Source organism: Lonchura striata, chromosome 2, assembly GCF_050655825.1.
Source record: "Lonchura striata isolate lonStrDom1 chromosome 2, ASM5065582v1, whole genome shotgun sequence".
NCBI classification, from domain to species: Eukaryota; Metazoa; Chordata; class Aves; order Passeriformes; family Estrildidae; genus Lonchura; species Lonchura striata.
Window position 1 is genome coordinate 104,499,655 of NC_140704.1, and position 22,827 is coordinate 104,522,481.

Here is a 22,827-nt window from a genome sequence, read left to right on the forward strand (position 1 = left end):
AACGTCAGGAGCAAATGCAGTTCTGTGACAGAGTTTGCTCTAGAGATGCACATGAAGGCATATTTTTACAGAGCAGTGTGAACCTTTTTACTTTTACAGAACCAAAGTAAGAAAGAAAAAAGATTTTGCATGAATATGCAAAATAAACATAAAGCTCACTGTGGTTGTCTTAGTGACATCTAAATACCACAGAAGTGTGGGTTGCTTCAAAATACCCATGGTGAAATTGGAGATACAGTGTAGAATTTATTTTAAGTAATGGGTGCTTTAGCAGTCTTTGTCACTTGCAATTTCTATGAAAAGAGCTAACAGTGCATCCAGTAAATTATTATTATTATTTATTGCCAGATGCAATAAAAAAATAACTTCTGAATGAGCTAAAATGTTTGGGGTAAACATGAGGTTTGACTCCTCCAAGCTCTCTTTTTACAGAACTGCATTTTTTGCACATGTTTTTATAAACTTGAACCAATAATGAAATGGTAGCTAGAGGAACAGAAAACCCGCACAGGAGCTGGCAGTCGACATCACGTCCAGGATCTGCGGGCACCAGGATACTGTAGGGTGTGGAGGAGGCTGTTTCATTGGGGTTGTGTCATTGCTGCAACTGGATAAAGAGCTCTAGCTTTTCATCACAGAGGCTGTGCCACCTCCTTCTCAGAGATGGGAAACTGAATAGTTTTGGGGGTGAGTCGGTTTGGTAAAATGAGAGTTTCCCTGCTTGTTTTGTAAGTGCCAGATCCCTGGCTTAGTAGAGGTGGCCACTGACTTTGGGCATTGCACTGAGCTCCTGAAGAGGAACAGCCATGAGGATCTCAGGAAGTGGCAAAGAAGGATATTTTGAACACAGAGTGGGGCTCACTTCCAGCTGTTGGCTATTCAGGACTGGCATGAATGTGGTGCTCCTTGGCCTTCATCTCCCTCCTGAGACCCTGAACTGTGAGTAGTGTCAGTGTCCCTTTTGCCTCATCCTCCAGCCCTAACAGAGAAAGCATGCAGGGAAATTACTGCTGGTCTTACTAGAAGTGAGTACTATGCAGTTTTTTCTCTTGGAAATCTGCCAGGCGTTCAGCAGGAGGGCATAATGCATGGAGTATTCTGGCTTTGAATCAAAAAGATCACAGAAAAGTTGACTGCATGGTGGCTTTCATGAGACTTGGAGGGCTCAGGGTAAGACACGCTGGAGAAGAATAGTTTATGTTGTCTTGGCAGTTTTAATGACTTCCATGTCCCTCTTACATCCTTGTGTGCTTAGGTTTTGGAAGGCAAGAATGGAGAAACAGGATGAATAAATGCAAATACAACTTGTGTGCATGAAGATGTTCTTATCTGTCAGTCCCTGGTGGATTATTGAAAAAAACATATGCATGATTTTTAGTGGAAAATGAATGTACTACCATTTTTCTTCTAATTTTCTTGACCCTTTTTCAAGATGATGGGTGGGAGTAGCCTTTCTTGATGTTGAAGTTTTGAAAGAAGTGTTGCTATGAATAGTGCTAAAATAAATAATGCCTTTAGGATGAAGACTTAATTATGTTCGGAATTCAAATAAAATTCAAGAGTATTCAGAAACATCTGCATTTAAGAATAGTAAGGCCCGATGTATTGAGCCTCACTTTCTTGTGCAAGAGTTTTAAGATAGATGCCTATGTAGGTATTTTAATATTGAACATCAAGTAGGAAGAAAATAGTACTAGACAGCAGAGAGGCGCCTCGGTGGGTTGCTGTTTTTATCTTTTCTTGCTCTACTGATCTGTGGAAGAGAGAAATCTTTGACCTTATTTATGCCGACTTTCTGTCATCAGTGTGGTTCCCAGTACGTAAGCATGAACTGGAAGGCTTCCAGTCATGGCTTATATGGATGCATCCCATGCACAGGGGGTTAAGTGGGCTCTCTGTGAATATCAGCAGATGCTGGGCATCCTATTGTAGGCAGTTCTGTTAGGGGAGGACAAAATAAGCAAAGAAAAGATCTCAGTATAACAAAATAACGTACTTGGTTTAAAAAAAACCTGCAGATTTCAAATGCCTGCACAAAAAAAATGGAAGGAAATTGCCAACAAGGATAAGTGACCTTAGTTGCCAATATTTGTATGGAGAAACATTGAAGATGGCAGGTATGCAGTGAACAAATGAACTCTGATTTGGTGTTTGAAAACTGCATTTATTCCTAAGGAAAACATTGACATTTGAACGTAAAAAGAAGAACTTGGAGGAAGTGTGGGCACCTAGCATTATTAATGACTTAAAATAAAAGATAAGATTTAACAGAGATTTTCTTGTCTAATGCAGTAAAAATGTTGCTTTAGATGGGAAAATGGAATTTTAGTTGTCATTGTTAACGGCAGTTGAAGAGAAGAGTGAAAAATGAGACATCTGCCATGTTGCTGTAGAGAGTTAATATCATGTCCCTATGGGGCATTGCTGGAGAAAGAAGAGAGATGCTTTTTTGGGGGGGAGGGGGGTGCAGAATAGGTAACGGATAATGGAGTCCAGCTTCAGGGCTGGCTGGAGGTGATAGTTTACCCACAGTGCCCAGTGAGACGTCAGGGGTGGGACTGGGGGAGCACAAGCAGAGCTTTGAAAATGCAGACAGTAGCAGTGTATGATGTGACAGAGGGGAAGAGAGAAAGAGAGAGAGAGCATTGAACAGGATGATTCAGAGCAAGACAGGATCAGAGTTACAGGCAGTGCAAATGACCTGCATGGCAGCAGAGCTGTGGATGAGTCTTACCCAAGCCTGAATGTGACTGCCAAGTGTGCAGTAGGAATGTTGCAGGTAACAAGAGGATTAATGGCATGTAACATCCTGCATCCAAGTTGGCAATGAACATATCTTCACGAAAGTGGAGAAGCTTTTTCATAATATCTGCTAAAAGGAAACTGAGGAGTGTTTGCTCTTTGTTTCTGAATTAGTTTATCACATTATAGCATCAGATCCAATAAGGCGACAATATTGTTTTATTCCTTGTAAAACTTAAAATCAGCTTGCATGACACATGGAACTATGATTGCGTTACTGTATTTTATTACTGTGCACTTTAAGAGGAACAAAAGGAGATGAGTCACTTTGTATAGTGCAAAGACATAGCTGAGGTAGAGAAGAATTAAGAGAGCTCCTTTTTCACTGACTTGAGAGAGTTTACTAACAGCTAGTGACAGTTTTTAACTGATCCAGTAGTGCTGAGTTATCAGGTTAGAAAAGCTGTAACCTGCTTGAAGATTTGGATCCATTAAAAATGATGGGAGAAACTGCTGATGACTTGAATGGAGTCACAGTTCTGCCAGGAGCACACATACGTATTGAATGAGCAGGCAATTGGGTAGCTCTGGGAAAAATTAGAATATGATCAGAGTAACAGAAATTAAAAAAAATAAACGTCAAGACCCGTGAGCTCCATGAATTCACACTTTTTTTTTTGGAAGAGTTGATACCTGTACAGGCCAGAGGAGGATGAGTGCAGTATCTGTATTTATTTAAGTATCTACAGAAGAGATTGACAGCTATGAATGGAGTTCAGCACTACTTGGGAGATGCAGAATTGCCACAGTATTTATCTTAGAGTAACAAAAATTGATGTGATCCCAAGGAAAACTTCGTATGTTGATCACAGCCTTGTGCAGAATAGAAATGAGACAAGACAACAGCCTTATAATTATGTCTTAGGAGGTAGCACTAAGGTAGCAGTGATTTGTTAATTTGCAATTTAAAATATTTTTATTACAAAATTTATTAGGGTATTAATACAGAAGACCTATTATTCATTACCCTTACTTTGTGCAATAGACAAAAAGTGCTTATGACTGTTCAAAATTAGGCATAACTTCCATGAAGTGTTGAATGGAGAAAAAAGAAGGCATGAAAACAGTTTCACACAAGTAAGGAAAGTCCTGATTGCCATTAGTCTAGAAACATCTCTGATAATTTTCCTTGTACTCTCTTAAAATTTTTACAGTTTTCTCTTTCTTTTCCTCAGCAGAAAAATGAGGCATATAATAACTAAGTCATCAGCTGTAGTTTGATACAGAAATCATGAGTCATATCCAAAAAGCCACAAGCTCTAAAACGTCATCCCATTTCTTATTATCTTCTAATTACAGTGTAAAGGAAGGATTTGTTGATCCTCAAAGCCTAAGTATTTTTCTTAAGAAATTTGGTCTCTGTGTTTCCTGCTCTGAGGGGTTCTCTACCTCTCCTAATCCAGTCTGCGTCTTTCCACTTCCTCATGTTCTCTCTGTTTTTGATCTTCTCCCCTGCATCTTACTCCTAAGATATCCTTTGCCTATATTTGTCTTTATATTTTTCACTTTTTTTTTTCTGTTTCTTTTTATCTTACAAGTTTTCACTGTCTGTCCTCAACCTGGCTCACTTCTCCTACATCAGTATTTTCTTTTCCCTTCATTTAATAACAAATCCCATTCTTTGCTCATTTATCTCTTTTCCTTCTGTGGCATATTTTCCTTCTGGGGCCTTCTTCTTTCATTCCCTTTCTTTTTATTGGTGCTCATCTTGACTCTTGTATTGATGAACTTGTCATTTTTGGTAACTAATCTGACCAGTTTCAGATCAGGTAACAAATCTCCAGTTTTTGGTAATTCCAAAGTTACCTAAACTCCATTTTCTGGATGTTTAAATGTGAGTCTGAACTTCTTTTTATTTTCTTACTCGAGGAATCCTCATTCTCTTAAAGGCAAAGAAAAGCTCACTATTGTAGCTACGGTGCCTCTTGAAGATGTAAAAGCTAGAAAGCAAATACAAATTCAGTTTATTGTTAATTTGGAGGGCATAAGTAATGACTGTTCACCTCAAGGAACTTGAGTTAGTGACACTCCTGTTTTTCCTTGCTCCCTTTCCCTAGGCTAGCCCTTATGTTCTTTCTTCATTCTCTTCTTCCACTGTCCTCCAATACATACAGGCAGTGTCTGTCACTCCTGAGGGCAACTTGAGTTCTGTTGTTGTAGCAATGGCAGCTTGATTTCACTCCAAACCTGCAGAAGTGGGCTGTGACATTTAATGGTAACAGTAATCTTTAATACAAAATGAGTTTCAGGTTTATTGGCAATATGTGCATCAGCCACAATGTTGCCAGAAAAATCAGTGCTTATAATTTAAATTCTGGAAGAAGGTGTCTTGAATGAGCTGCCTGTGGATGTGAGCAGAGGAGTCTGAGACACTAGAGGAAGGCTAGGGAGATGCTCTGAGCTGCCAGGCTCCTAGACCAGCTGATTATAGCCAAAATGGTGCCTGTGTGATTGTGGTGTCACATCACTAAAGTCAACTCAGTAGCTTGATTTTTCTTTGTATAGAGGAGTGCAGATGGGTTGGTACATTCCACACATAGTCCTACAGATACCCTGGGTCAGTCCATTCTAACATACTGAGTTATCTGTGTTGCTTTTAAAACTCAGTCTTAAATGTGTGTTTCTTACCATTGGTAGGAGTACAGGGAGCTCCTGCCTGAAGGGATGAGACAGTCTTCCCCAGTGCTTGAGGAAAGTTTGTCATGACTCCTCTTGCTCAGGGTTTGACAGAAGAATACTTTCCAAATACAAATTTTGAAGAATAAAAAATGAATGTGAAAGTTTTTAAGTTTTTTTCCTGTCAAATGTGTCTCTCTGAAGACTGTTTTTAGAAATACAGGAATCGGTGACAATGTAAGTCACTTTCCTTCTTTCAAAAAACTTCAGTTTTTCCATTTCAACATACTGAGAGTGAAAAATGATCTAATTTTCCAAACTGTAGTTTGTTTATAAACTGCAGTTGACAGTTAAAGTTGTGCTGTTTGCTAGTAATGAATGCATTAGCTTTTATTTGAAAACTGTAATGGAAAATTACTGTTGAATATTTTTTGGCAGTAAGAGTGGTAAAAATGCTGCACAGATGAATATCTAGTTGAATGGTTCTGAAGTCTGGAAAAGTCTGCATTGAAATAGTTTTTTAAGGCTTCACCTGTTTACCAGAAAAGCACTTCATCCTGTGTGGAGACAGAGACTGTTCTATGACTTATAGGGAGGTTTTTTTTCTCCTGTGCTAATGAAGGGAGTGTGACCCTTAGGCTATGTTTATGAGTTACTGATTTTTCAGTCATGTCAGCTGAAGAGAGAAGAAATTTCTACTCCCAGCCACTATAGATAAAGCCAGTATAAATAAATTGGCTTGCAGGGGCCATATAAAAGCAAATTCATTTCAGTCTTGATAGATGCATGTGAGTGCATCAACAGTATTGTTAATGAGCTCTTCAGAAATGTAGTAAATTCCCAATGGAGGGAGTCCACAAGTGACTGTGAACAGCTTTGGGAAATCTGCTAAGTGTGTAGCTGGTCTCAGGGTACAGAGGCATATAGAATGGTTAATAATTACCATAATGCAGTGTATATTAAAATGTTGTCAGTCACTTGCAGTATCCAGCTAGGATACTGTCTGGGTGCATGAAAGACTTGTTATTCCCCCTTCCTGCCCCAGCACATGCACTCATGACAATACTATTAGGGTTTAAAATACTGGTGTAAATAGGAATAGATAGTTGAGTTTAATTATAAAAAAAAAATCACTCCAGAGTTTGAGTGCTTTTCCTTGAGGAACAGCTTTCATGGAAGCTAATCAAAGGAGCTGCAAGATAAGCTTCTTGCTGCTACTTTCAGAAATTAAAATTTTATCTTTCTTGTTTTGATCTGGGCTGATTTATTTGTTTCCTGTGCTTCAGGACTTGTTTGGGACTTCTGCTAAAAGGATGTTCATAGAATCTCAGCTCTGCTGTGAGGTGCAGCAATGAGTGCTTGGTGCTACTCAGAGGATCTAGTGGACAGCTTTGCTCCTGTTCCCTTAGACAGTAGGAGGTGCAAATCTGAGTATTTTAAACTATCAGTGATTGCAAACATTGGTGGCCTAGTGTATGCACTGCCTTGCTATGGGTTTAAAATTAGTACTTTTTAATGAAGTAGTAATTTTTTTTAAAAGTAATGTCTTTTTAAAGACAGCATGTTCTTTTTTCTCCTCTGTGATGACTACATTTCTCTGAATTAATCTTGTATCATCTTGTGTCATAAAGCTACATTATTTTGGTCACCTGTCATATGACTTCACAAAAGTAGCCTCTAATATTAATAAATCTGGTAATAATCCTAGCAGTTAAAACACATTCTCAGCAAATTTCCCCTGTTTATAGTTTGTAGCAATCCCATGAATGTTAACATTTTAAACACAAAAAAATTTATTATGTGGCGGTACCAGTCCTTTTGAAAAGACAATATGCGATGCAAAGCCTTTTAAAGTCACTCTTTGCTCTTGGTTTTGAAGTCAGACACCAGTGCTAAGCATTAGCTTGTTTTGGCAACAGTACAAAAGGAAAGTAAACAACTTTCACTCTGTTAGGTAGGTGTTCCTTATTAATTCAGGATGTGATTAACCTGTAGTTTCAAAGGGAAGGTGACCAGTTCAGTATGAAAAATTAGGTTTTTCTGTGCATGTGACTCTTCCCAGAGCTGAGTGTTTTTCCTGCCATTCACATTTGTCATATGAAGTCAGTGGAAGCATTGTGCCAGCCAGTTGGTTGAGCTTCCTTGGGCTTGTCAGCAAGTCTGATAAAATAGTCCTTCCAGTTATAGGTACAAATCACAGGCTTTTCCAAACTACTGCAGTAAATCTTTCCTAATCATCACCTGAACATGTGCTCATAGAATACGCATGCACAGTCAAGCAAATGCATCCTGTTCTAGTTTTTGAGTACATGAGATCTCAGAATTATGCTATGCATTTTGTAGGCTCTATGCTATTGGGTCCAAAGCTGCAAATTCTAAACCAGCAGTGTGAATGCAATGAAGCTGAAAAGCTAAGACAAAAAATGTAAAATTTTATATCCATGTGTTTTGAAATTAAAGTTTTGTGTAGATCCCATTTCAAACGGATAGATTTCTGTGGAATAGTCAAATTCATTGAATAATTTTTTTCCAGCAGGAAATGATCCTGTCAGGATTCTCTGACCCTACTTTGATAAGGATTATTAATACAAAATGATAAACTTGCTGCTTTTAGTGACATGATGCTTTCTTAATGCACTGTGAAATTTCAGTCTTCTTTTTGCTAAGCTGTCAAGCCACTTTGTAAAACTGTTTTGTGTTTAAGAAGACTGAGATTTCAATTTAATGAAACAGTTGAGAAACTTAACTTTTCTTTATTATGCAAATTCCAAAGCGACGATTCTGAACTCAGAGGAAATGCAAAAATTGACAAGTGGGACTTACAAAAATAGTAATGTTTTAACTTTAATTTACTTGAACTTCATATTTCTGTTGAACTCTTTGAAATCCCAGAAGTATCAGATGAAACAGTGTCTTTTCCCTAGTTTATGAATTAATGCTATTTATTCTCTTGAAATAACTATTTGCTACTGCTTAATTTAAGCCAACATGTTTTCATGCTCCCTCCATGGCTGAACATCAATCATACTATTTACATAATGAAGCCAGGCATTAAAGACACATCTTTTAAAAAGCTAGTATTGTAAAGGGTCCAGATAAAAAGGGTAGGGCCTTCTTGTTGTTAATACCAGGATGCATATATAATAAAAACATTATTGAAATGTGTGATTCAGGTAAGACAAGGAATATTTGGCAATTACTCAAATAAGAGAAGTAACTCAACTTTTTAGTTTTGTTCTTCCATCATCTCTTTATCTGAAAACCTGTTTTTTTCTCTTACAGATAAATCAGGCCGCTTACACTGCACAGAAATGGAGGTAAGAGAAGTATTTTGTTTCTCTCTTAGTGGTGATTTAGCTCAGCTTTTTCTCATTAACTTAAAATGTAGATGTAGTATACTTACAGTGTGGAGTTTTCATTGCTAAGTGTTTATTGCATTTATGACTTTCACTGGCAGCTGGTGTGTCTTAACATGGGATATTTAGTCTCATGTTCAAAAATACAGGAAAAAAGGGCTGTGTGATTTTTCAAAACCAAGATTAAAGATTTGTGATGCAGCCAGTGTAATCTCATTTGATATTAATCTCTTAAAAACGTATGTGTATTTTAAAGAATATTTAATGTAGGTAATTTCTGTTGGATAAATTATTCTGTTGTACTTACTTTAGAAAGGACTAATCAGTCATGGAATAAATCCTTAGTGTTTATGGAATGTCTTGGTAATTTTTCACAACCTGAGAATTTGGGTGGAAGCAGAGAATACAAGTGATCTCAGCATTGCTTGTTCATTTAAAAGCATCCTGATTTTAGGTACTTTTGTTATGACCTTTAATTTATCACTTGGCAATGTTTCGGGGTCCAACAAATATTGTTGTATGACTTGCTGGGGTAACAACAGAAACACAAATCCACTTAAATCGGCTTGATTTGTATCTTGATCGTTATTTAAATCTGTATATTTGTTACTAAACTGTGATTAGTGTTGTAATTGTTTTATATGTCAGATTCATAGATTTAATCCAGACCTAAATGCAAAACTAAGTAGAACATCTAGTTGAACAAGATGTGGACTCACAGTCTAAGTTTTATTATCATACAAAGTAAATAATACAGTCTACTCAAATAAACTTTTCCAGCAATAAATACAATTTCTGTGTCCTTTACAGAGCAGCCTTTTCTCACTTGCCTTTGAACTTTCTTTGAAATGTAAAACTGAGTTTTCACTGCAACTGTTCCATCCGTACCTCAGGCTGAGCCTGGAGATGGGACAAGTGGTGGAGCATCTTAATTGGCAGCTTGTCAGCTTTCTCATCAATAATATATGTGAAGGTGACAAAGTGCTGTTATCAAGTGGTTTATTCATAGATAAACTGTGCAGGATGATGACTGACTATAAAGACAAAATGAAAGGCCAGCTAATTCAGCTACAGATTGTAAATGCAAAGGCTATCCAGGTTTTTTCAAGTTTTATTAATAATAATAAACCAGAAATGTTCTTTCTGCAGGATACAGTGTAAGTAATTCATAACAGATGGAAGTATAGAAAGAAGTAGGCATGTTTTATTGTTTTGTGTGGTTTGGTTTAAACAAATGCATCCTGCATTTGTTTCAGGATTTGCAAAATCTCAGTTCACAAATCTAGTGCCTTATTTACAAATTATAATCTATTTTGTCATATGTTTTGCATGGTAAATATATTTGCAATTTTGTATTGTGGTTTTTAAAAGGAAAGTAATCAAAGGCCCTAAGACTAAAAATACTGATAATAAAGCACTGTTAAAATGTTTTTAACAAAACATAAAATACTTCATTTTGGGAAAGTAGAAGTGTTGTTGCTTCAAATGAAAATGTCTAGTATGTGTCAGTTCAATATGCTATAGTTCATCTTCCATGGGAAAAGAGTTTTCTAATTTTGATCTTCGGAAAGTGTATTTTGTTGATAGTTGAAGAGCAGATTGGAGCTTCCCATGAGACAGGGGTTTAACTTTAGAAATGTCTCTAATAAGCAGCACTGTGACCATTATCATATTGACTCTTTTCTTTATTGTTGTCATTTTGAAGGAGGCTGTGAAGGAGTCAGTAACTTTTTTTCTCCTTCAAAATTCCTTTGGGGTTGCAGCATTAGATTTGAAGTTGATGATGTTTGTGTTTTTCAGAACTAGGATTTCAGCAGAGGCAGCTCATCTCACTTTTTTTGATTCCTGTGAAAGAGTGTGGCCTAAATGAACATACTAGGATATGTGGGAAACACCTTAACATCTTAACGAATAACAATCATAACTTTTTTTTTTTACAAAATATGTAAAGTATCCAGAACTGGGACATCTTTTATTTCAAGCCAGCAATATGAGTGGTGTGTTAAGTTCAGAGTCCAGGTGCCACAGCCATAATAGGAGGATGGGAGTAAGGAATGAGGTGACCTTGTTTAATCTGCACCTGCCTATAACTCTGTTATGTACATAATGATAGCACTCCTTAGTCATCTCAGCCAAGGTGGTAAAATTATATAAAATATGCCAGCCTCATTTGTAAATATTTAGTGCTCACATAGAAAATATTCTGTGAATGCAAAGTGATTCATATGTAGGAGGGTTTAATTGCCATCTATTTGAAAAGACCCACCTAAGTGAGCACAGGCCTGTCGTGCGTGATTAGAGCAGTTAACCAGGACGTGCGCTAACACAGACACACACGCAACCTCTCACACTGTTTAAGAGTCAGAAGGGAATTAAAAAGCCTGTCCCAAACTATGGTGAATAACATTCAGTCCAAGTCAAATCACAGAAGGAATCAATTGTAGAAATGTTTTGGGGAGACTGTGCGCTGTCTATGCAAATTCTATTCATGAGCTCTCAGTAGCACTATTAAAAATCTTAACATATATTTAAAATCACAGTACTTGTCTATGGAGCTATTTTTTTTAACCTCTTCATTGGAAACTTGAAGCATTGACTGTATTTTAGATAATAATTCAGGGGAATAAATATGCAGCTTATAAGAATACAGTGTTCATGGTCATCCAAATGAGAATATACCTGTTAGTTCAGTGTATTGATGCAAATAAAATTAACCACGTCTGTCATGCAGATGAAAATGAGAACAGGTATTTAAAAGCACAGAATGTTAGGATTTCAAAAGAGGTGCCATAATTTTGCATTAAAAACCATGCCACACCTGTATTAAAGTGTGTTGCTTGCTCATAATTCAAGCAGTGTGAAATGTGTATTTAGCATATGGTAATATCTAGGGTTCATATTTTTATTCTTGTTGAGTGTAAACAAAAGTAACATTCTGATTGAAGAGTAATTGCTGCAGCAAACAATCTTTGTGCACAGTAATAGTCACCTTGTTCTCCTTCCTGAGCATTAACCTTATGGTGACAAGGGAGAAGAAATGTCACTGCACAGAGGACAGGCAAAAATGTTTGAGAATTATTTCTTTTAGTAAAATATGAATGCGTGTGACTTCCATCAAGATAAGTTTTCATTATGTACTCAAAAAATAAATTTCTCTCTGAATGCTTGGTTACAAATCTAGTAACTCTATGAAAGCTTTTGATTCCTTGTACTTTTAAGAGGAAAATTAACAAGAGCTCTGAATTGCCTTGTAGAAAACAGAGTAGAATTACACGTCTTTTCTTGCAAGCATTAATTTGTGCTTAGGCATTATGTGGCAGTTCTGATAAGTGAAGCACTCATCCCTTGCTGATGGAATTACGTCGCAGAGAAGCTGCACTCTAGCCTTTGAGGGACCTGTTATTTTAGATACCTGAAAGTCCATTATGCTTGTTCACTGATGTGGGGGTTCTCTGGCCTCCACATTTTCCTGAAATACTCCATAGTGGCAAAGAAGCAGCTTTAACAGACAAACAGCAAACACAAAAAGAAGTAGAGCTTAGGTTTTGATCTTTAGTGTTTTGTAATGAGTTGCTTTTTCAAGAGGAGTTTTGTTATTTTGTAATTTGTATAAGTTTCTAGCACATCAGGAGGAGATTGATTTGGAGAAAAATGGATTTCTGACGTTTACTTGCTATAAGCTTGACACATTGCATTTATCATTCCGCCGTTTCATTGGGAATACACAGCAAATATTGGGCTGGAGAACTAATAATGTATTTGACTAAGCTGATTTAGTGATAATCCTGCCATCTGTCCAGAGTTCTCAAAGAGAATTTGCCTGTTCCTTGTAAAGACTTTGTAATTTTGCAGTATATGATGTGCCTTTATTAATCTACACGCCCTGAAGTCACACAGGATTTATGATGAAATCTCCATTCCAGTGATACCACTGATAAACCTTTCAATCAACTGGAGAAGAATCCACAGGCAGTTTCAACCTTTGGTCTTCTGACAATTTCAGATAATGACTGGTGGAAAATTAGATCTTACAGTAACTTGGGCCCTTCCAGGGAACATTTTGCCTGCACAAAACACAAATAATAGAGCATAGAGCATGAAGTTAAGTGGCGTTGGTGTTTATTTGATGTTTTGGGGGTTTTCTTGGGTTTTTTTCTGGTTTTTTTTTGGTTTGTTGTTGTTTTTTGGTTTTGGGTTTTTTTTTTTTCTTTTGGTAACTACAGAATTCCCTTTTTTTTCATGGGATGAGATGGAAAAGTCTGTAGCTACAGATTATATGAATATGAAAAAGGGCTCAGAGTTTTGGAAGAGTAAGATAATTTTTACAGCTCTTTAGTTTTTGCAGAAGCCTTTCTATATAAATTATATTAAATTGTGCTTGAGAAGATACCCATCTAATCAGAAGCATGCTAGCATACCTATGGCAGCAATCATATGTACTGGTCAATAGCTATCCTATAATTGGCTTTAAGGTGTTATTTTTTGAGTAAACCAGTGCTGGTGGACATGTTTGACTGTCTGTTCAGACCAAAGGACTAACTTGAATGCTCATTCCAACTGGAAGAAAAAATTAAGCTTTAGATGTTTGCATATCAACAATTTAACAGCCCTTTGTGTTGTCCTTCTTTGTTGTTCTGTATAATAAAATACAAGTTTAGAGTATCAGTATGAAATAAGAATGCTGTGTCTCATACTTTTTTTTATCTGCTAAAGCTCTTGAAGCCTTCTGAGATTATATGACATTTTTCTATGAACTCTGCTACTTAGGAATTTTCTGTTAGAGATGCTGTGTTTTCCTACCTCTTTGCTAATTTCCAAAAAGTTAATAGTCAAAGCACAGCAACATAAGGACTATGCATTCTGTGGATGAATAAGAGGATAACAGTGTGGTTGCTTGGTGGGAGGTGGGAGTTCTTTGTTATTGCTTGAAGGACTTTGCCTAGGGCAGTGCTGAAACTGAAGTAAAATACACCCTGGAGTTCAGTAAGTTCAGTTTCAGTGATAAGTTTGACCTGATACCATTAGCTTTTGGATCTGTAGGGAACAAACTCCAACTCAACCCCTATTCCTGAATGTCTCTATTCACTCAGAAGTTCAACATCCTCAATACAAGAAGTGCAGGAGATACGCAGATGATGAGAATAAAATACATAAAATGTAGGTTGAATGACAGATGAAAAGCAAACAAAGCAGTTCAGTCTCTGAAGATTTCCTGTTGTTTACAGCTCTTCTTTCCCTGCACCACTTCAGTCCATACAGTGCTTTCTTGCAGTGATGAATTTTGGAGTACTGAATAGGTTCAGTTTGGTATTTGATTTTTGGAAAGCCAAGGAAAACGAGACTTTAGTACATTTTTGGCTTTTTTCAGATGAACAAGGAGCACTTTAATGGGCTGATTAGGTACCTTAATATAATATTGCATTCATTTTGTGCTACATTTTTTGCTTCCATATTTTACTTTTGATGAGTAACTTCTTTGACTGAAGTAGATATTCATGGTGTTAATGAAGAACACTAGATTTTTTTGCTTTTGTAAAATGTTACAGTCTTACTGGATTGTTAAATCATCTTAAGATAGAAAGTTGTTCAAATAGACCTTTTGTGTCTGTGTGTTTCTAACTAATGTCTAATATTTTTAGAGGCTCTCTCACATAAAGTTCCTTGAAACTCTAAACTAATCTAAGCAGCATTATTTCAACAATAACATGTATTACTGGCCATGGCTAATTTTAATATAGCTAAGGTAGCCTAATTGCTTGTTGATCAGTTTTGAATTTGGTCAGTGGTCAAAGAAGAAGGAACTCAAGGGAGCTAAACACTTTATTTCATTTCAGCAGTTCAGTTACCAGGCACTGGTTTCCCAATTTAAAAGCAAATGTTTTAAATTTAGCCATTAAGAATATGAGGTAAGGATTGAAAAGACAGTATCAGTAGGTTTGTTTTCAAAATGTGAAGAGATTTAAAGTGAGAAAAATAGTTGTTTATGAACAAGGTGAATTCAGCGTGCTCCAACCTGCTTTGTTTAATGCACCTGTGCTCTTCTTTCAAGTGATAACTTATTAACATTGAGTCATTCTAACATTCCTTCTTTGAATGCTCTTAGATATATTGATCTAGTTAATCTAAACAATTCTTGTATGAAGTAGATAATCTTTTAACATTTAAATTCTTGTTAGTTACTTTATACTTCACATGTATCAGACCCCTAGCAATTTATACTTGGGAAAATGACAAATCCTTATGAAAGGCTTATTTTTAAAGGCAGCTTTAGCTGACCTAATGCAGATGAACATGTGGAATTTTTAATGAACAAATAGACAGTGCTGTTAATCTTCATTTGGTCTTCATTCTCTCTTGTACCTTCTGTTATTTTGTCTCTTTGCTGGAAGCAAGAACTGCTGTCCTGTGCCTGTGAACCTGAAGAAGCTTCATTTATTGCAAGAGAAGGGAGGGGGAATGTGGTGTCCCTCGCAGGATTTCTAAAGGTTACTTAGGGAAAAGCTTAGGGAAAGGTTATTAAGAGTAAAGCTTAATTGGAATTTTAGTAAGATATGCATTTTCAGTAGGTCAATAACAGGATAGGTCATGGTGGTTGCTTCAGAAATTCACTCTTACACTGTCTTCCAGGAAGCAAATACCATAAGGCTTATCCTTGTATGCAGTGAGATCAACAGAAAACAATCTGTTGAAAGTAACATGGGGGTTTTTTTATTATTTTCTAGGTTTTAGTTAATACATATCCAAATAAGTATATTTTTTCTTTGCACTTTTATGACTAAATGTTCTTCACACGAACATTTATCATATAGCTTTTTATCTAAATCTCTTGACCTGAGAAGTTGAGGCATTGAAGAAAGCAAGATTTGCAGTCGAGTCATGAGAGTGTGCAGCATTGCATGCTTTCTTTGGCAGAGAGGATCCTGAGTTGGTCCCGGGGCTCACTGAGGCAAAAGGGGGTTTTGTTAGTTTTGTGCTTTCTTTTGTTTGACTCGGCACAGTGCAATTCATTCTAGCTTTTGTTCCTGAGTGAACCTTATAGCAACTGGTAAGTTTATGTGCTCCCCATGACCTACCAGTGTGAACATTTTCGTCTTAAGCTATTTGATTTTGTCTGCCAGTTACATGTCTGTAATGTCAATCATGGGAAGACAAAGCAAGCTCCAAGATTTCTTCTTAACAGCATGAAGGAAAGAAAGATGTTCTATGCTGAACTGTTGGATTAGCCTTTAGTGTTGTTGTGAGCTCTAGCAGGTGAAGCAAAATACTTTTATTTACCAAAAGGAAATGCAGAGGGTAAATTAAACACACAGATAAAATTAAACTAAATTCTAAATATGTGTTTCATCACATCCCTTTCTTCTATTAACCAGTGGCAATTTATGAAACACCTGTAATGCTGTTAGTACTTCACCCTCAGCAAGAAGTAAAGGTTAAATAATTAACTAGGACAGGGCAAGCTGTTCACACTTAGTAGATTTACTCCTGCTTCATTTAAGAAAGTAGAGGTACTCTTTTAAATTGACAAGTGTTTCTCCTCCACCTTTAGTCCCTGAGCCTGAAACATCCTTGTCCAAGTCTCCTGTCACTGTTTCTCATCTGTATTGTACCTTCCAAGTGTCCCTCTCCTGCCTTCTTCCAAAATCTTCTATAATTCATTCATTAACTTCCTTTATTTCTGTTTCTCCTTAACCAAAAAGTTAATCATCTGCTTTTGCAGGTGTGTGTTACTGCCTCTGCACAATATTTGATGATTGCCAATGTTCCTGAGATGAGTCTCTGCTCCAAATGTGTGCTTTCACAGATCTCTGCTCTTCTGCTTGTTTCTCGGTTGGTCCTAGTGGATGATGTACTGCTATCTGAATTCATGATTTTTCTGCTGCACATTTCTCATTGTGTCTTTATCTTCCTCTGTTATCTGGACCTATGATACTGGCATTATCTTCGACTCGCACCCTTTCCTTTCCTCCAGATGCTTGCCAAATCCTTAATTGCTGTCTGCTAAAAGCACCCCTCTCTTCTCTGTTGCCAAGATGGTAATTCAGGCTTTGTGGTTTTTGTATTGGGTTGTCTTGGCTAATGCAAAATGCCTGCCACCTACTCCTTTCTTAGCAATGATAGGAATTATTTCTTCAAAGTTTTTTGAAAGACTCTCCTCTGGCTACGTTGTGGCTTTGGGATTGCCATATGTTGCTTTTTGCTTCACCTGTGACCTACACATTCAGGCTGTCTTCTTTCTGCTGTTGTAGATCTGAAGCAAGCACTCACTGCATAGTAAACAAGTTGCTCCATCTGGTCTGTTTGTTAGGAAGATGTGCCATGCATTGTTTGCTTTGAAGGGAAGCTCTTACAAATGGTTCAGGGAACATAGATGAGAAAAACATGCATGTATCCTTCGACTACATATCTCAAACTCCTTCACTATTTGATGCTTGTGAATCAACACTGTCTTTTGAATATACTTTGTAGCATCTCAAATGACCTTGTTTTTCTGAGCATGTTGCTGTCCTTGAATATTCGAGTATTTTACCTATTTTCTCAGAGTGAAATCTCCATGCAATTCCTAAGTCTTCCTGAAGTGTTCATGTCACTGGGCATGGAGAAAATAATTATGGTTGAAACTGCCCGAAAACAGTCAAGTAATTGTGGTCTCTGGTCCTTGGCCACGTTTTTGCCTTGTAATTTTCCAAAGAGCTGTTCTTTATAATTTTGTGTTTCTTGGTGTTAGAGTTTAGTTTAAATCTACAACTAGTAAGGCATGTAGAAAAAGAGTTACTTTCCCTTTTCTTCTTTCTTTTATTATCTGTCTGTATAATGACAGAAATAATGTCCTTAATGCACTTTGTTGGCCAGAATAATAACATCCAGCATTGCTTTATCATAATAGTTTTAGCTTTCATTGACCAACTGAATATACTCAAGGACTTCTTATTTAATACACATTTTTTTTGTTATAGTGAATTTTTCTTCAAAATTCTGCCAGTTTCAAAATTTTGTGAGCTGTCATGTTGATCTGATAGAGAACCAGTGCTGAACCTAGCCCTGGCTTTCTTTATGCAGAGTCTGGTGCTTCTATTGCATAATGGGCATTTGAACAGTAACACTGCATGTTTATGGAGAATCACCTTCATGGTTATACCTGTAACATTTAAACCATTGGCACTGGGAAAAATATGTTGGAATACTATTTGTTTTTCATGTTTTGGGCTTATTGCTGAATGAGAAATAAAAAGTTAATCTGAAAAATATAGGTAAGGGCTGTTATATGAGACGAAGGAAGAAAAATATCCCATTGTAATGGGGAAAGTTTTGTCACTTAGAGACATTACAGCAAAATTATTTTTCAATTTAAAGCACTTCATTCTCTTACAGAAGGAACGTGTTTGTTTAAAAGTTAAGATCTCTTATCCCTGGACTTCTGGCTTTCTGGAGTGTTGCCTGCCTGCAGCTCTCAGATCCTTCAGATAATTTCTATGTCTTGTTATGCTGGTTATATATGCAGGTGTAGTAGCAGACTTCACAGTTGAAAACCCAGACCAGGAATAAACGAATGTATGATAAATTTTTGGTTCTATGAGTTGCTCCAGTGACTTAATTATATCGGCACTAAAGCAGACTAGATTAATATTTTGCCAGGAGAAAATAAACATTCTCATTTTAGAGAAAGAAAATTTAAGTTTGAAGACATCAGGCAGATTGCCTGGTGTGACATTTGGACTACATGGTGGAGCTAGCATAGAATCTAGATTGTTTAAGCCTTAATCATAAACCCCAAGATCATTCTTCAGATTTAAAAAACTATCCAAAATACAAGTTCATTACTTAAACTGCCAAGAAATTACTAATTCCCTGGAGAGACATTTCATCAAGATAAGTAGGAATTTACTTTCAGGCTAGGCTATTCTTTATTTCTTGTATTAACTTCTTAAATACTTTAAAATTATATGGAAATAGTAGCCCATCCTCTTTAAAAATAAATGTCTTATCTTTCAGGTTTATACATGTAGATGTTACCATCCTAGTACAAAATCAGACTTTACTTTCTGTTGTTCCCTTTCTGGAAATAGATAAACTGAGCTTTGTTCCTACACAGAAGACAAGCTTACTTTTAAATTTCTTGTGTACATTTCAGTCAGAAAAGGCATTTCAAAAGAGATATAGAATGTTTGGAAACAATAAAAATGAACAGTTTCTTAGAAGGAAAGAAGCAAATGTGGGGAATTTGAATTAGGAGTGGTATTTAAGTGTGAATAAAGGGAAATTATTCCAGTAATTAAGGATAAAAGCATGAAGAACTAATACAAAATAAGGAAACTTCTTTACTGCAGCATTTGGAAAGGTAGTGAAACAAATTAGCCCTGTTGTCATTTACATGTGGATTAAATAATATTTGGCTTTGCTGTGTGGTATTACTATAATATTAAGTAGTAGGACAAAGAACTTGAACAAAATATTCTGTTAGAAATGAGCTAGCTCAGGGTCCTAAAAACAGAATTTCATTTCACAAAATATGTTCAGAGGACTGGTATAATTTTTTTCTTGCACTTGTTTAATGAACAAAGATATGATTATTAAATCTAGCTTGAACCTTACTGTGAATTTATAGTGTATAACAGCACTTTTGTGTTGTTCTAGCATTTAAAATGTCATATGGAAACACAAAGTGTCAGACTAATAAGATTCCATGCACTTTCCTGTCAGTGGCTTGACCTTTTGTTTTTGGAAAAGGTGGTTTGTATATGTATGGAGATCTTGTTTCTTCAGTCTTATGTCTGTGTGAATATCTAGATAAATGGATTTTAGCAGGCAGTGTACACTGCAGCAGATATACATATACGGTGCCTTGCATTTCCTGGCATGGAAATTTGAACATGGATAACAGAAAACTGCATTTGTATTCTTGTTGTGTGGTTGTTTAACACTCATTGAAATTTGTGTGACACTGGGGTTTTTGTTTGACATGGCCTATTACAGGTTTTATAAAGTGACTGTGAAAGCAAGTTTTCAAAAAGCTTTCTGGTTGCTGTGCTTTTCCCCTGTTTAATGGCTGCAGGAGCAAAGATCTAGTTAAGATCTTGCTCTTTGTTAGGAGCATGCCCGCCCCTCTCAGTCACCAGTAAAACAGGAACTATATATTACTTTTTTATGATTCATTCTGTTGAAATGATCTTGACTCACTTCTATTCTTTTACATCCCTTTCTCCCTTAAAATAATTATTTTCTAATTACTTTGCTTGTCACTTCTTAGTGCCAGCTCTCTTTAGCTCCTCCATGAATGAAGATCCCAGTCTGCCCCTTTTTATTTTGATTTTTTAAAAATTTATTTTAAATTGCTGCAACCTGCCTCCAGAGAACAGACTCCTCAAAGCATTCTTTTTGCTATCCACCCACACATGGAGTAGCTCTGCTGCTCCAGAGAGTTTCAGTAGCTAAGTGTAGAGCTGTCAGTGAATTCAAATCCCACAAACAGAGGAAACAAAGCCCACATCTGCAGAATCCTTCCTTGTAAAAGTGATGGGTGGCTATTTAAACCATGTTGGTCCTGTTTGTGTTCCAGGCTAATTCCATTGTTGTCTCTGTCTTAACCCAGTTCTGCCATGGCCCCAGGGGCTGCAAATGGCAGGAGTGCTGAGCATCGTAGTGCAGGATTTCATCTCAGATCTTATGAGGTATCCTGAGCTAAAAAACTCTGAGCAAAAGAATCAGATATTAATAGATACAGCAAATAACTGTCCTGAGCCCCAAATCCTGCTAAATTCTGGTTGCCCTAAGCCTCACAAGTGCTGCCACAGCACCTTCTGACAGCACCTACAGCTGCAGCAAGTCTGGATTCTGAATGTGTAGCTGATTCTTAGAGGTGCTGTGTCTCCCTTACCACCTTGGGCCTGTCACTTGTTCTTGGCCTCTGACCTCCAGGACTGGAGGGCTGTGTCCTGGACTGTGGCCACTGTGCCCCCTTGACACTGAAGTGGAGGAATAACTCATGCTGCCACAGTCCATTTTAGAGATGTAATTACTGCAAAAAGGCTCTGATTTCCACAGCTTCTTCCATTACAGTGACTAATTTAAGAATGTCTTGCAGAATTCCTAGGGTCAAGAAAAACAGGCATTGTCCTTTTCCAGCCTGCAGAGAATACTTCTAGGTCATAAGATGCTAAACAATCTGATTCCTGTATCATGAGACTGAACGATGCAACATCTCACTGAATTTGTACCTTTGGCAATATTCACTAGTGTTTCTTTCAATGAAGTTGCTTTTCCTGTTAATCACAATATTATTTATGAGAAGACACTGAAGATCCTATGAAAACTGTTCCTATACAGACAATTTGTGTTTTTCTTGTGGATACATAAAATTTATGAGTTTTATAACTTGCTTTGAATGTGAAAAATTGCCTTTTAACGTTCATGGGTCTGAGCCCTTCATATTAGCTCTCAGATTTTTTGTCTCCACTGTGGAGTGAGTAACTGTGGGGGTTGCCCATCCTTACTCAGATCATTTCACATGGGCTAGTGGGTTGTGCCAAGACAGATTCTATTAGCTGTGGTCATGTTGGCATTGCTGATTGCCATTTATGTAGTGAGCCTAGCTGCATTAGAGTTGATGTTGGGAAGGTTTCCAGCACTGACTTCTTTAGCATTGGCACCAGCAGCACCAGGAGCTCTGCACTTCATTAATTGTGGCATTGCTGATGACCCTGGCAGCAGTGATGTTTGCCAGGGGCTATGCAGGGCTCTGGATCCTTGCATCCATGAAGATCTCTGCATTTAAATGTGTATTGTTTGTGAGTCAGGGCTTGAAATCAGCCAAAGTTACAATGTTATGGAATCACAGAATAATATATTTAGAAGGGACATTTGAAATGACCTCTGGTCATCTAGGATAGATGAATGAACATGCTGAAGACAATACAAAATGCGGTTGATACGGACCTTGCCTAGCTACATTCAGGATTGGACATCCCACAACCTCTTCAGGAAATCTGCTCCTCTTTCACCACCCTCTTTGTGGAGAACACATAAGCAGACAGCCACCCACCCAAACATAGAAAAATAACTTCTTAGTGGTAGCTGTATTTACTTGAAAATGTAATTCATGGGTATGAGTACATTCTTTCTGTCTTGTCTTTAATCTACCACCAGTTATTTTGAATTGCAGGTTGAGAAATACTGAGGGCATGGAGGTTAGTGCTCAGAGCAGAGCATTAATGTGGCAACACAACATAAGAGACAAAGGCATGAGATACTCCATCTTGGAGTACTGTTGAAGTTAGAGACAATGAGTGATCTTATTTAAACTTTGCATTATTGTTATTATTATTATTTTTCTGGATACAAAGATCATATTTTATCATGCATAGCAAGCAACAACACATAGGAGTATTTGTATGTAATTATTTATATTTACTTTTGTCATAGTGAAATAGCACACAAAAGGAAGCAGAGCAGATACATCAGTGTTTCCTGTGAGGAGCAGTATGGTATTGCTTGCTTTGCAGGCATGTAAAACAACATCAGGAGTTAGTGTGGGTGGCACGAGGAGAAAATGAAGTGAGGCTTGGTAGCTTTTTGTTAAGTAGGTATGGTAAGCAGATATGTGCTCATTTTGAATATGTAAATATCTGGGGTGGGATGAAACAATTCCCCTTTAAGTGAAATAATGATTTCAAGAGTCATAGAACCTTGTGACTGATCACAAGTTTTAGAAGAAACTTCAGTTCACTGAACCTAATGTTACTTACATAAAGTTTATTGTTACTTAATGAGTCTTATGGATTGTAATATTTAAAATACCCAACACATGTTACCATATGTAGCCATTTTTAAATGTTATTAAATGATCTTAAAAAGATGGTTAGGCTGTCATTGTTATTAGGCAGCTGGAAAGATTTCATTTTCTGACTTAGATTGTATCACTGTTTGCCTGCAGCGAGGCCAGTGATGAAATGTTTTCAAACATATGAGCCTGGGCAGTTTCTACATAAACTAAGAGCTCTTTGTAGATCCTGGATCTTTCTCCCTTTGTTGTATACATCTCTTTTTTTCTTCCCACCTG

General features: G+C 37.0%; 1 protein-coding gene across 5 annotated transcripts in view; it reads left to right on the forward strand.

Annotated features, from left to right (window-relative positions):
* SPIRE1 (spire type actin nucleation factor 1) overlaps positions 1 to 22,827 on the forward strand; it is a 124,944-nt gene that overhangs the window by 3,767 nt on the left and 98,350 nt on the right. For all 5 annotated transcript variants that reach the window (XM_085573724.1, XM_085573722.1, XM_021527789.4 and 2 more), the window contains exon 2: positions 8,701 to 8,735. In XM_085573724.1, the coding sequence (XP_085429850.1) occupies positions 8,701 to 8,735 (35 nt within the window). The remainder of the gene's footprint in view (positions 1 to 8,700; positions 8,736 to 22,827) is intronic.